The sequence below is a fragment of the Ochotona princeps genome, chromosome 25 (assembly GCF_030435755.1).
Source record: "Ochotona princeps isolate mOchPri1 chromosome 25, mOchPri1.hap1, whole genome shotgun sequence".
Lineage (NCBI taxonomy): Eukaryota > Metazoa > Chordata > Mammalia > Lagomorpha > Ochotonidae > Ochotona > Ochotona princeps.
Window position 1 is genome coordinate 27,225,966 of NC_080856.1, and position 14,434 is coordinate 27,240,399.

The 14,434-nt window shown below is 38.2% G+C and overlaps 1 protein-coding gene across 1 annotated transcript in view; it reads right to left on the reverse strand.

The window, feature by feature from the left end:
* Positions 1 to 14,434, reverse strand: part of CNTNAP2 (contactin associated protein 2) — a 1,058,280-nt gene that overhangs the window by 862,736 nt on the left and 181,110 nt on the right. The window contains exon 6 of the mRNA XM_058654907.1: positions 1,187 to 1,336. Within this exon, the coding sequence (XP_058510890.1) occupies positions 1,187 to 1,336 (150 nt within the window). The remainder of the gene's footprint in view (positions 1 to 1,186; positions 1,337 to 14,434) is intronic.

Below are 14,434 nucleotides of genomic sequence, written 5' to 3' on the forward strand. Positions count from 1 at the left end.
GGCATAATATTCTTTCATATACAGACAGCTTGTATCAGCAGCAGCCTTCTACGTTCCTTATCTGTTCATTACTAACAGCAAAGATAATTGTGAAAACCATGATTTCTTATGAAAAATATTCCCAATAACTATCCTTAGCTCTTACTAGTCACATTTTTATTTTTTTCTTCAAATATAGAATAAATTTAATGGCTGGCTTCTAATCCTTTAAATGTTTTGAAAGTGGTGGGATACCACTGGCAAGACTGTATTCATTTAGGAAAATAAAAAAAAGAATGACAACTGGGGTGGATATTATGTTGCATGTTGGGCTGCCTTCTTGGATACTGCCTTCCTGGTTTAACTGATGGTGGCTCAACCTCCTATCCTGCTATCTGTGAATGTATCGGTAGCAGCAGGTGGTGTACCAAGAACCTGGGTCCTTGACTTTCGTGATACCAGGATGGAGCTCCTGGATTCAGAATGGCCCAGCCCCAGCAGCTGCTCCACCTGTGCAGTGATCCGCACCTGCAGGGCCAATGTGTCTGTCTCTCCTCTCTGTCCATCACTGTTCCGCCTTGGGCACTTCTGCCTTGGTAATTGTCTTTCCCTTTTTCTTCCCCTGCTTCCAGCCAGGGACAGGAATAGCAAAGAGGCACTACAGAACGGACTCGGAGTTCAGACATCTATTTAGTAAGTCTGTTCAGAGTGGTTCTAGCATGGTCCATGTTTCAAATAATGTAGCCACAACCTATCATTTGAGTGCAACCACATTAGACACCCTGGCTTAGGATCACTCAGCTAAGCTATTGCTGGACAGTGTATCTATACAAACTGTAAAATAATACATGTTCAATGTTTCAAGCCCCCAATAAGTTTTAGGGTAATTGATCACACATCATATGAACAATATATCATTCACAGACCCAAATCTCAAGGATAGTATGATAGTATTAATCAATTCAGAATGTCTCATGTTATGATTCAAAGATACAAATTGCATTACAAGAATATGGCAACATCACATCAATATCGTTCATGCAAAAAAAAAACCCAAACTGCTTAACTGTTTTTTGATGAAGAGAATTACAGAATGTGTTTAATTCTGAGATCTTGCATGAGACTACTGAATCAAAAACATGTACTTGTAATGCAATCTCCATTTTTAGCAAAATATTAATCAACTAGCACACAACAATGTTCTTACCTCCAAAAAAGTACTTCTCCCCAGTTTTAACTTGCAGAGGACTGTTTGTTCGAACTGCTGATGCTTCGTCTCCATCAATGGTGAGAATAGCAAAGTTTTCCTTGGCTAAGAAGCGAACTTCATGCCATTGTCCATCATTCAATCCGACACCTGATAAGTGCAAAATAGATGTCAATTTTTCTTCTTAGAATGGTTTTACTAAATATGCATGTTTTAAAATTACATTTCAACTGGCAATTCATAATGCTGTTATGCTTATGGACAGCAATGTGACGATGCTGTGGTATTTGTATCAAAGTGGAATGATGAATTTAATGAACACAGCCATCACTCCACTTACTCAACATTTTTCATGGTGTCACACTTGAAATTTGCTCTCTTCATTACTTTGAAAGTAACAATCCTTTTATATCCACTACAAGGACTTGGGGAATTACTCGCAAAGGGAACACAGATTCAGCTCCATAGGAAAGACAAACTAAACTTTAATATAAAAAATAGCTGTGATTTCTTAAGAATTATGCATTTTTACAGACATAGTGCTGTATGTAATTTGCATTGATCTCATGTTTAATACTGTATGTGGTCATATTTTCCACTGGACTGAATGATACAAAATATAACTCAATGAAGTAGATAAATAGCATTAATATGTTATTAAGGGATACTTGGGGGAAAAGAATGGTTAGAAGAGAGTCATTTGGGAAATAATGATAAACTATTTTAATTTCAACACTTATTTTCTGGTTAACTTTCCTAGATTCTACTCTCAGGTTTAAAAAAGTTTGATTCACATTTTTTTCTGAAGTCAGTTTGTGTTTGAATTTTTTGTTTTTTCCCCTCTCAGTAACCACATATGGCTGGTATAATTTATAGATGGTAAGTACTAATAAATAAGAGGTATGAGTATTTGCAACTATATTAGCTAATTAGCTATTAATGGTTGTAAGAAATTATACCAGGAGTCTCTGGTCATTTATTAAGAAGGCATCTTCATAATGAAATAGGTTATATTTAATGAAAAACAAACAAAAATTCTCAGCAATTGCACTTATTGTGGCCTAGTCAAAAGTGTTTGTATATGAAAAATCTATTGACTATTCCCTAGGCAGACAATGCCTTAAAGTTTCTGTGTAATTTGCCTGCACAGGACAAAGACTAATTAGCAAATTGAGGAACCAACAGGAGAGGAGCCCAAGAAGATAAATATGTGCAGAGAATTGAAAAGCACAAAGACACCCAACAGTCCAAAAGAATCAGAATGGCGTTCTTGGGCTTTGTAAAGGTTTATGTCATAGCAAAGAGAAGAAATACCATTTGAGTCGGCTCTGTAGGACATACTTTAAAATATAGAAGTCAGCGTTACTAGAAGATATCGTGCAGTTTTACAATGCCAGTGGCAGACTGGAAGTAAAGATGTGTAGAAATAGAATCAGAATAAGGAAATAAGAGATGCAGGGTGCAAGAGCCTGCTCATTTGCGCCAGGAGCCTCTGTACCTGTTGGTGGGCTGTGGCAGCCTGATGCCACTCAATCTAATAACTCTGTTAAGAACGGCTTTGATATTAGTAAATGGTTGATGGACTTGTGTCTGTGTTGAAGGACTATGCCACTGTGATAATACAGAAGAAACCAGTGGGAAATGAAGAATAAGGAGCATTGGAGGGGAAATTCACAAGCCTATGTAGGTCATTGTAAGTGTTTATGGGATTCAGTCAAGTCCATTAGTTTGCATTGCTTCCATCCTACCACCACATCCTCATACTGTACCAGGATTGCATCGCAGGCAAAACCTAGAATAGTTACTACACGGCCCTTTTCAGAGCAAAGATTTGTGTTGCCTTATACTATGAAGCAGAATTACCATTTTAGAGAAAATAAATTAAGACGTGTTGGAGTTTAAGACATATCTGCGACATTCACTCATGTCAGCATAAATGCCATCAGAAATCATTTTCCCTTAAGTATTCTCTCTAGGACTTTAAAAAAGTTAACAGTTGTTCTTACTGAGTCAATTTTATTTCAGTGGAGTATAATACCAAAATACCTGCTTAAAGTAGTTAACAAAAAGGACTCATCCAGTATGAAACCAAATGCATATAAAAGTCTGTATGCTGCACAGAAATGTACTAAGGCAAAAAAAAAAACAAAAAACAAAAAACAAAAAACAAAAACTGACTCTTCTACCCCATCAGCACTGACATAAGACTATTTCAATAGGACTCTGACTGGTTCCTCTGTTTCTATTATTTCCACTGGAAGTTTGTTCTTCCCATAGTAAGTAATGTCACATTAAAAAAATAATGCAGTTGGTATCCTTTCCCACACAGTAACTTGTTGCTGTTCGTTAACTCACCAGAACTACTGGCGCAAATCCTTATGGGGAGGGAACCCAATGGTAGTACATGTATCATTTTAAAGACCTTTTGTGAACTGACTGAATGTTTTTGCTTCTTTGTTACAAGTCTATGTGCAGATACCATGCTATGAGAGAGTGGTTTCTTAAGCATTCTGCCTAAAACCACATTTCCCGCATCCCACTCCTTTTCTGAGCTTTGTTTTTCTTCCTAGCACCTCCCATCACTGGATCTGTTATATGTTCATTGGTTAGTGTCTCTGTTGTTTTTATATATTTATTAGCTGTTTTAATTCTTCCTTCCAGAATTTGATCATAAGCCCTTTGAGGCCAGAGATCTAATCTATTTTATTCTCTTAAACACTCAGCCTGTGAAATCGTGCCTGTCACATTGCATATACAAATGCAGAAGTGAATGAACTGGACTGAAGATGTTGCATATAAGATATGGTATTGCGGCTTCCGTAGATGGCAGTGATGACAGACCAGAGCACATTGCTGACTACAGAGGCTAACCTGGAAATATTCATGTGCGTCATGAATGATGCTAAAGTGTGTTGGCTAAGTTTAGATGACAACTCGCTAGATTAAGCAACACAAGAACTGAAGAATTTTATTTTCTGGGTATGTCTGCAAGGAGATTCCAGAGGTGACTGGTGTGTTACTGGGGAAGATCTGCCTTCTGATTGGATGTGGTCCTCTGTTTCAGCCGAAACATTCTCCTTCTCTTTCTTCCCCGTGACTTCACAGCTACAGGCTCATTGGACTTGGAACTCCAGGGCTCAGGCAAAGTAATTCACTCATTTACACACGGAGCTCTTCGTGCTTTGGCTTCAGAGTTCCACCATTGTCTCCTGATCCCAAACTGTCAGAGTTGGACCGACTCACCTTACCAGCATCCAAAGGTCTCCAAATGGCAGATAGCCCATCAAAGTGGGCAATGCCCTTAATAAATCTGTCTTCACATTTCCCTTCCCCTTCTCCCACTGCTTCTCATCAAAGAAGTATGTCTAATATAGGAAGATGAGGAACAGGTTCATAGATGAAAATGCTTATGGTCATGTCAATAGATATCCTTAAAAAAATCAATACTATCCTTTGCCTTGTTGATCATTTCCTTTATTGTACTGAAGCTTCTTAGTTCGATATACTCCCATGTGTTTATTGTCTGAGCTTTTGGTGACTTTTCTAAGAAGTCTTTTGCAATACCTATATCCTGGAGAATGATTCCTCTGTTTTCCTCTAATAGTCTGATGGTTTCTGGGTGCAGATTTAGGTTCTTCATCCATTTAGAGCTGATTTTTATATAGGTGACAGGTGGGGGAATCTTGTTTCTTACTTCTGCAGTCTATTGTCCAGTTGTCTCAACAGCATTTGTTGAAGAGAACGGGCTTTTCCCCTGGGTTTTCAGTTGTCGAAGATTAGTTGGCTGTACAGGTGTAGGCTCTCTTCTGGGATTTCTGTTGTGTTCCATTGATCTGTTTCTGTACTGGTACCAGACTGTTTTGATTACCACTGCTCTGTTGTATGTCTTGACGTCTGGAATTGTGATTCCTCCAGCTTGACTTATTCTTCAGGATAGCTTTGGCTGTTCATGGTCTTTTGTATTTCCAGATAAACGCTTGTGTCATCTTTTCTATTTCTGAGAAGAATGTTGTTGGGGTTTTGATTGGGATTGCTTTGAGTCTGTGATTCACTCTTGGTATTATGGACATTTCAGTGATGTTGATCCTGCTGATCCAAGAACATAAGTTTCTGCATATTTTAACGTCGTCTTCGATTGCTTTTTAAAAATGTTTTGCTATTTTCATCATAGAGGTATTCCACAACTTTCTAAGTCCACTAAGGTTTCTTTTGTGGCCCATACATGCTCAATCCTGGAGAAAGTTCCATGTACTGAAGAAAAAATGTATATTTTCTTTGTGTAAGTTGAAAGGTTTTGTAGATTTGCTGTTGTTTCTGGGTAAGCTCTGTTTCCTTGCTGAGTTTCTGTCCTGTCAATCTGTCCATTGATGTTAATGGGATATTATGGTCCCCCATTATTATTGGAGTTTATTTCTCCATTTAAGTCCATTAATATTTGTTTCACGTAGCTAGATGAATTCACAAATCCATCAATATGACTTCCACTGCTGTAGGAAACTGGGCTGGCAGTGTGAGGACTGTGAGCGATATCAGAGACCAAAATTTCCCCCATGATCTCCAGTGGCATTTAAATGACATGCAATAGCTTTTGAAGGATCATTTTGTGATTTTACCAGTAGTCCCTGTCTCATTTTATTTCTCCCACATTGTGATAATTGGATCAATATCAAGCATTACACATTCGATTGTTATATTTGAGTCTTCTTTTTGGTACTTTTGGTTAGTTTTTAAGATAGTTCTTCACTCGAGAGGTAAGAAGTATAACATTAGTCCATGTTCTGTTTTCTGGCAAGAAGAATATTCTTGGAAATTAACTTAATATTAGTTTTTTTAATCCTTTTCCCTTTGTCTTTCAAAATTATGAAGTTTCTAATTCTCTTCTGTGTGCCTTTCAGAAAAAGCAATGCTAATATCTCCTAAACTGTAAAATTACTATGCAAATGCAGTCTTATTCTGAAATTAACATCAGTTACCTGTCAGATAAATAAGAGTAAACTGAAATATTTCCTTCTTAAGGTAGTCCAATCAGGTCTCCCACAGAATTGATGCATCGAAAACTGCATTTTCACTGCAACATTTTCCTTTATATTATGCAACTACATTTATTGTTGATTAACCATAGAAGTGCATGGTTTGGGTTCTGATCTTGGTTTTTTACTTCTAGAGTTTGATGAACCCTGCTTGGGAATGCAATTTTAGAACCTGAATCGCAAGGACCTCAATGTTGCAAACATTCAATACCAAAACCTAATACTAAAGTAGCACACACCCAGAGGAAATCAGCTATAAAACATCTTTAGCTGTTATAAATGGTAGACCAAAATGTCTCAGAACAGGCATAGGAAAACTTAAATGGAACACGCTCATCTTCATTGTTAATGGAGAAAAGTCTATTATTCTAATCAGATTAAAATTAAAAGGTTATTTTTTTTTTCAAGGAGCTTAATTACGAGAGGAATCAGGATCCACATGAAAGGAACATTGTTGGTAACAGTCACCGCTGTATCCGAGCTTAGATTGTGAATCCTACTCATTTAAATTCCTAGCATCGTTTTGAATTCTTAATGTGAATCATCAAGAGGTATTCCTCAGCAACCCATGACATGGACAGGCCCCAAACATAATGCAGTTCATTCTGAAGGCAGCAAGGATCACCAAATTGCTCAAGAGAACATATATATATTTTATTTCATGATCCCATGTTGAGTGTGCACAGGTAGTGTTCTAAGGTGTAAGTGCTTGCTACTTATTTGCTTTGGACTCATTCATTTTTAGTTCACAGAGAAAATTCAAAATTACTTTAGCTCAAATACATACATATGTGGGATACTGAGTTTCATAAAATATAAGTACTCAATATTTGGTAAATGTTTGAACCTAGAACTGGAACTCAGATATATAGTTCTGGAACCTGAATTCTACAACCAAATGGCAATAACAACAACAACAAAAACAGTAAACAACTAAAACCAACAACAAAACATGCTTTGTGGCCCCTTTGCATCTGAAATAAGCTTCTGTTTCCTCTTTCTCTAACACATGCACACGTTTCCATTGGTTATGGTGGACGCCATTTTCTCTACAATGTTATGGATCAAAGCAAACTAAGACACATTCAATGTTTTCTACCAACTTTCAATGATCCAGGTCAATAGATTTTGTTGTGTTAGAAAGTCATGCATACTATATGTATTTTAGGGTTACACTATGTTTATCTTACAATTCTGACCAGAAAATTTTAGTATTTGTCCCCAGTACATGCCAAAACAAGCTCATGGATTTTAATTGCAATAATCTCCATACTTTGTGGAAGTTTGAACAAAGAAACTTTATTCTTTAGCTTCTCATAATGAATGGATCCGTGACCATGAATCTGCTGTTTTATCTATATGTAGAGCTGTAATTTAGCCATACCTATTAGACATTGAACCATTTTTCCCGTGAGAAGTCTCAGACATTCACTGCTGGGCACATAGAAGGTTCCACAGATTCAGTCACAGCCTGCTGGTGACAGCACAGCCCAAAATACCTTCACATGAGATGGACTTTCAAAAAGTTTGGGACCTCTTCTAATACTTATTCAAGAATGTGTTCTGTCTTAATATGCTCATGGCCCTTCTGCCATCTGAAGGGTTTATTTGTGATTCAGAGAAGCTATAAGAAATACTGTAAGGCCTTTTTAATAATATTCCTTTACTGACATGAAATGGAATATTAATGAAAGTTATGTTATACAGAATTCACTCAGAATTCTATATATTAAAGCAGAACAACGCTATAAAAACAAATACTAGCAATCTTATTCAAAGGGAAAAATCAGCACATCATTATGCTGTCTAACTACAACACAACACAAATTGTATGAGCCATAAAACACAGAGGACATTATGATCTAGGACTGGAGCAGCTCTTCATACACCCACTTAACTTTAGAGAACCAATGATGGACTCCAATAGAGACTCAAGAGAGACCCTGCTTTCGATAGGGCAGAAATGTCGCTGTCACACTGGATAGGATCAGGTGAAAAACTGAGACCATGGGTCACCTGGTGAACGTTGCCCGAGAGCACCTTGCATGCTTGCCTTGATCTGTACACACCAGCACACCCAAGCAGACATCACCAGGGGGACTCTGCATTAGTGAACAACAGAAGAACGGGAGCAAAGAGGAACTAGGGAAACACCTGTGAACCAGACTGCTGAGTTTGTGCCTTGCAATTCTCCACTTTCTTGCACCCTGGATTTCTCAAAAACTCCAAATAATGCAAGAGTACTTAAAAAAGTTTACCCACCAAAAAAAAAAAAAAGACTTTTTTTTTCCACAATGGATTTCATTTTTTGGGATTATTTCAGAGGTTTATAACCACATCTGTTAAATAATCCAGCTGAAAAATGTGGCCATTTGAGGAATGGAGAATCATTCTCTCCCCTTCTTTCTATGCATTTAACTCTGCATTTAAAATAAATAATAAATTGCAATTCATTCAATACTCTTCTTGGGAAAATGGGGGATTGCCCTGTATTTGAGGTCATATTAAATGAATGAGCTCATGTAACTAGTACCATGTGAGATTCAGGATGGTATAACCCCGAAGCATCAGGTTTGCAGCCTGACACTAAAGAGGCAGAAGAACACAATGGGCAAGAGGCAGACTCTGATGGCTGCAACTCAGCAAACTAAACCATCTTTGCCTTGGTTTTCCTTTGTGAAGAATGAGAGTGGTGAAAGTTGTGTATTCCACAGGACTGTCGGTAGGGTTAAAGATATAAATGCATACATACATATATACTTAATACATATTTATGATATGTGTTTATACATAATATGTAAGTTACATAATATGCAAACATATTATAAATATATTCTATATCATATTTATAATATATATGTTAAAACAGTGCCCGACATAGTTAATAACTCTTATCCATCGCGAAGTATACATGCAGGTACATGCAGAAATGGGGACAGAGAGCAGGGGAGGCAGGGAGAGACGGACCAAGCTCTCCTACACATGGGTTCTTCTCCCCCTACTGCCTTCCTGGTGCTGGACTCCGGCCAGAATCTGCAACCTGAAAAATAATCCAGTTCTCCCAGAAAGGCAACAGCAACCCAGTTACAGAAGTCATTACAACAACCTCCTACATTTACACTTGGAGAGATGCAGCGCTCAGAGGCGGGGCTAGGAGTCAAGTCCAAGTTCTCTGCAGTGATAGAAGGCATTGTAACCCTAGGCCAGAGGCATGCTACCAGGCAAGGCACTTTATTCAGTGAGCGAGCCTGGTTCAACATCAACTTTAGGAGCAAAGACCCTTCTTGCGACATTATTTGGGAAGACATTTGGTGACTTGGGAAGGTATCTAATTATGTACTTTAATATTTCAACAGTTTAAAAAATAGTAAGCCATACAATGGACTCATTCTCTTTCTCAATTACTGATTTCATTTCTCAAAAATGCTTTTTCAGCTGGATTGTTCAGCAGATGTGGTTATGAAATTCTGAAATACATCCCAAAAATGAAATCCAATGTAAAACAAGGACTTCTGATGGTGGTTAACTTTGAGGCAATTGAAGGATATAAACTGGAGGCCATAGTATCTAAAGAATTTTGTTTCAAAATCTTACAAAATTTTGCCTTTAATTTATACTTTAACATTTATACTTCAACATTCTCTGAGTTCATACATGAATATTTCACATGATAAACATTTTCAATTGTACATTACAAAATTAACTGGTATTTTAGTTTCCAATTAAGATCAATATTAAAACTGTATACCAGCCTTTGCCTTATTTCTTTGCATAAAATAAATTGCTTTGTAATATTTTCTCAAACATCGCACTGCCTTAAAATTACTAGGAAAACTTATTTTGTATGCAAATGTAAAATGGTAATGAAGCATGTTCTATCTACACTGCCTTTCTAATGTTATTATTTTTAAAGTTAAGACTCTTGAGGTGGTTGCTTTGATTGAACAAGGAGAAACAGATGTTGCTCTTATTAGAGACAAGAAGAAAAGATTGGTTTAATGAGTACTGTAAAAAATAAAGTATTTAAAATATAGCAGCAAATCAAGATGTAACATCTGTTAGAAAATGCTCGAAATAAAATTACTGTGACTGGAGTTTTCAGTCTTTGCTCAATATTCAATCTCAAGAGGGGATCCTCCTAGAATATGAACCTATCTCTAGGCATTTGCATATTCTGTGATATGGTGATCTCTCTCATAAGTTTTCCAGATGTCTACTAATACAATGAAAAGGGGCCATACACATTGATTATGAATATTCCAAGGAAAAAATCGTATTATCTCCATAAATTCTCTATCAAATAGAAATTGACCTCGTTTCATTTTGCTCTTTTTCACATGCCAGTGAAAATCAACTTATGAATACAACCAAATGTCTAGTCAGGTGTAACACAGTTTGAATTGTTAAGCTATAGAAATTGCCAAGTGATTTTCTGAAAACTATAAACAGACAAAATTATTTTAGAGCATTTCTTTGTTCAAAGCAAATTTCTTGAAAAGCAGCTTCAGGTAAGACAAATTGCGAAGATGATACTCTAAGACAATTTTTATGTGTGTTGTTCAGAAAGGTGATTTCATAATATAACAATTGATTATTTAACACACTTGTGGCTCAAAGACATTTCCACTATTCCTTAAACATAATAAAATGAATATGTTAACTGTAAGTGACATTATAAATGTTTTAGAAGTAACAAGTACATGAGAATTTAAGTGCTAACAATTTTGTATAAAGAGCTTGAACATGAATCGCTATTTTAATAAAGTTGAATTCAGAGTTCCTCTAGCTACTGTGACAAGAGCAGATTTACGGGGTGATCGTGCAAGTTGGAAGACTGAACCGGAAACTCTCACAGACCTTAGGACAAGAGACCATGACCTGAGACTAGATTAGAGACAAGCAATGGATAAGGCAAAAGTGCTTAGATTTGTCCTGTATTTTCAAGTAGAGATAACAGGTTTTGCTCATTTATTGGCTTACAATGACTGGAAAAAAATAAGTGACTTAAGCAACCGAGAAATCTGTGCTATTTAAGTATTGGGGAGATGAGACAGGGGTTCCATGTTGGAAATATTCATTCCCAGCTAAGCAGAGATACCAGAGCAGCAGCTACAAACGTGGATTTGGAGCTCAAGGGAGAAACAATGTCAGGAGATAGAAATCAGGGGTCATTACACTGAACCATGCCATTAGATGAGTTACTGAGGGAGAGAGGAGAGATTAGCGTTTGGTCTAAACTTTGGCTTGTCGAGTTTAGAAATTGAAAAACATGATGAGTACAAGATGACAAAGATTCTTTTCTTGGTCCCACATCCGTCAGGCCCATGTACTTTCTCACAGGCCCATCTGTGCACTTCCTTGCACTTCTGTGCACTTCTTTTCCCTAGGAAAAGAACTCTGCTAGGAGTGTTTTGTGTGAAGCGCACCAACCTCAGCATCTGATGATTCTTGATTCTCATCAGGCTCCTCCTCCACGTCGCAGGGTGCTCATCCTACACTATGTCCCAGGCTCCTCCTCCTCCACCACCACCACGTCCCAGGCTCCTCCTCCACGTCCCAGGCTGCTCCTCCTCCACCACCACCACCACGTCCCAGGCTCCTCCTCCACGTCACAGGGTGCTCATCCTACACTATGTCCCAGGCTGCTCCTACACCACCACCACCACCACCACGTCCCAGGCTCCTCCTCCACGTCACAGGGTGCTCGTCCTGCACTATGTCCCAGGCTGCTCCTCCTCCACCACCACCACCACGTCCCAGGCTCCTCCTGCACTAGGTCACAGGGTGCTCGTCCTGCACTATGTCCCAGGCTCCTCCTCCTCCTCCACCACCACATCCCAGGCTGCTCCTCCTCCTGCACCACGTCCCAGGCTGCTTCTCCTCCACCATGTCCCAAGTGATGCTTTTTCAGCCAGAACCAAGTCAAGCATGGCTATTAAACCTCTTCTCTTGGTTTCTCTTCAGGAATTTTCTATACACGGAATACCACCTGCCCGTGGGTTGTCTACTCCCACTTGCACATGCTGTATTCAAAGTGGAACCTAACTTCCGTTGAAATAAATCCCACTGTAGTGGTCCCCATTTCTATCACAACTGTTCAGAACAAAATACTCCTTACCTTGCTTTAAAAATTATAACTCAATTTTTTTTTTCCTTTAGCAAGGAAAATCACTGAGAAAAGTACCAGTAAAGTGGGAAGGAAATTGGAAGAACAAGATGCTAAGAAAGAAACTGTGTGAGCAGTGTTGTGGTTATGTGTCTTAAGCCACTGTGTGCATACCACATGAGTACCACTTCAAGTCCTGCTGTACAAGGGATCCAGCTTCCTGCTAATGTGCCTGGGGAAGCAATGGAGAACCGCCCACATACTTGTGTTCTCGTCAACTATGTGAGAGACCTGGGCGAAATTCTACTCTGGCTACTGTGGCGATTTGGGGAGCAAAATAAGTAGATGGAAAATCAATGTATTCCTAAATCTGCCTTTTCAACAGATAGATAAATCCTCTTTAAAGTGTTAAGAATTAAAAGATTGTTTCAAGGTGGGATTAGTGGATTCTTGGAAGTGCCTCTGAGAGCTGGGCCTTCCCAGGGGTATCAGCAGGAAGTTGACTGGGCCATGGTGCAGCCAGGACTGGAAGCAGTGTTGCCTCAGGACGCTGCTCTCCCAGTCAGCAGCCTCATCACAACCCAGCACCTGCTGTGTGAAGCAGGAAGTGCTTCGTGTGCAACTGTTGGGATTATTTTGACAAAAGGTATTCCTGTAGTTATTAGAATTAACTTCTTAACTCTGCATTGATAAAGTTACTTAAGAATTCATGTTGTACTTCTCAGAGTATAAAAAAATATAATATTTTCACTGAAAAAGCAAAAGAAAACATTCTTGTGTGTAGGAAACTGATACTGCTGAGATGGCAAGACCATGGTATTCGATCCCTCTTCCACAGGATGCTGTATGAGACACTGACCCATATAAACAGTAAATTTAATAATCCTAGAACGAATTTGTATCTAAAAAAACTTAAATATAATTCAATAATCTCTGTAAAGTATTTCTCTATGCTTTGTAAACAAAAGTTCTACAGATCAAGAAGAAATAAAAAAACCAAAATGACAAGATATTACTGATCTCATACAACACATGTTTTGAATATACTTCCTGTCTTTAAAGAATCCTTTTTGGCCTGGCATGATAGCCTACTAGCTAAATCCTTTCCCTGCAGGTGCCAGGATCCCATACGGGCACCGGTTCATGTCCTGGCTACTCCGCTTCTCACCCAGCTCCCTGCTTGTGGCCTGGGAAAGCTGTTGAGGATGGCACAAACCTTGGTACCCTGCACCCACATGGGAGACCCGGAAGAAGCTCCTGGCTCCTGACTTCAAATTGGTTCAGCTCCGGCCATTGCAGCCATTTGAGGATTGAACCAGTGGATGGAAGATCTTCCTCTGTCTCCTTCTCTCTGTAGATCTGCCTTTCCATTAAAAATTTTAAAAAAAAAGATTTTTAAAAAGTTTTTAGCTAATCAATTATAGCTAATCAAGTATGCAAATTTGACGTGTTCCTATGCTTCCAAGAGAGCTATTCACACATGGCGTAGGAACTGACAATGCTGATGATTTGGTACAGTAACTTTGCAGTATAACTTTAATATACTGACTTTAATTGGTCTTTCTTTTCTATGAACATGTAAGTTGCATGTGAATATCGCACTCATAGGTTGTCACTCTTCAAAGCTCTCATAATTGTTTCATTATTGAAAATGAAGAAATATGTGAATGTAGATTCACAAATTATGAAATGTGCCATTGTCAACTATGGTGTTGGGAACCTGGGGACCGGACCTAGGTTAGCAGGAGTTCAGACCAGACACATTCCCACTTTCCAGATACGCTCTTTCTCAGGAGTTTGCAACTTTCAACTTCATGAATTTGGAAGGCTTGGGTATCTGTGCTTTACACAGTTCATTAACTCAAGTTTCTACAATAATGAGAAAAATATCTTACTTTTCATACCATTGGATTTATATTTTCCAGTAGCTTTAGCTTTTAAGCAAATCGTGGTATAAATAGAGTATATCAGAGTAATTTATCTGATAAAACCTGAAAGTAAGGTTAATGTGGATAGTTATTATTAATTTTTATTTTTATTAAGCCATGAAAAGCTTCATTAAGTAATGCATTAGTCTTTTGTTAGCTTCATAGGAGTAAGACTGCTTGAGCT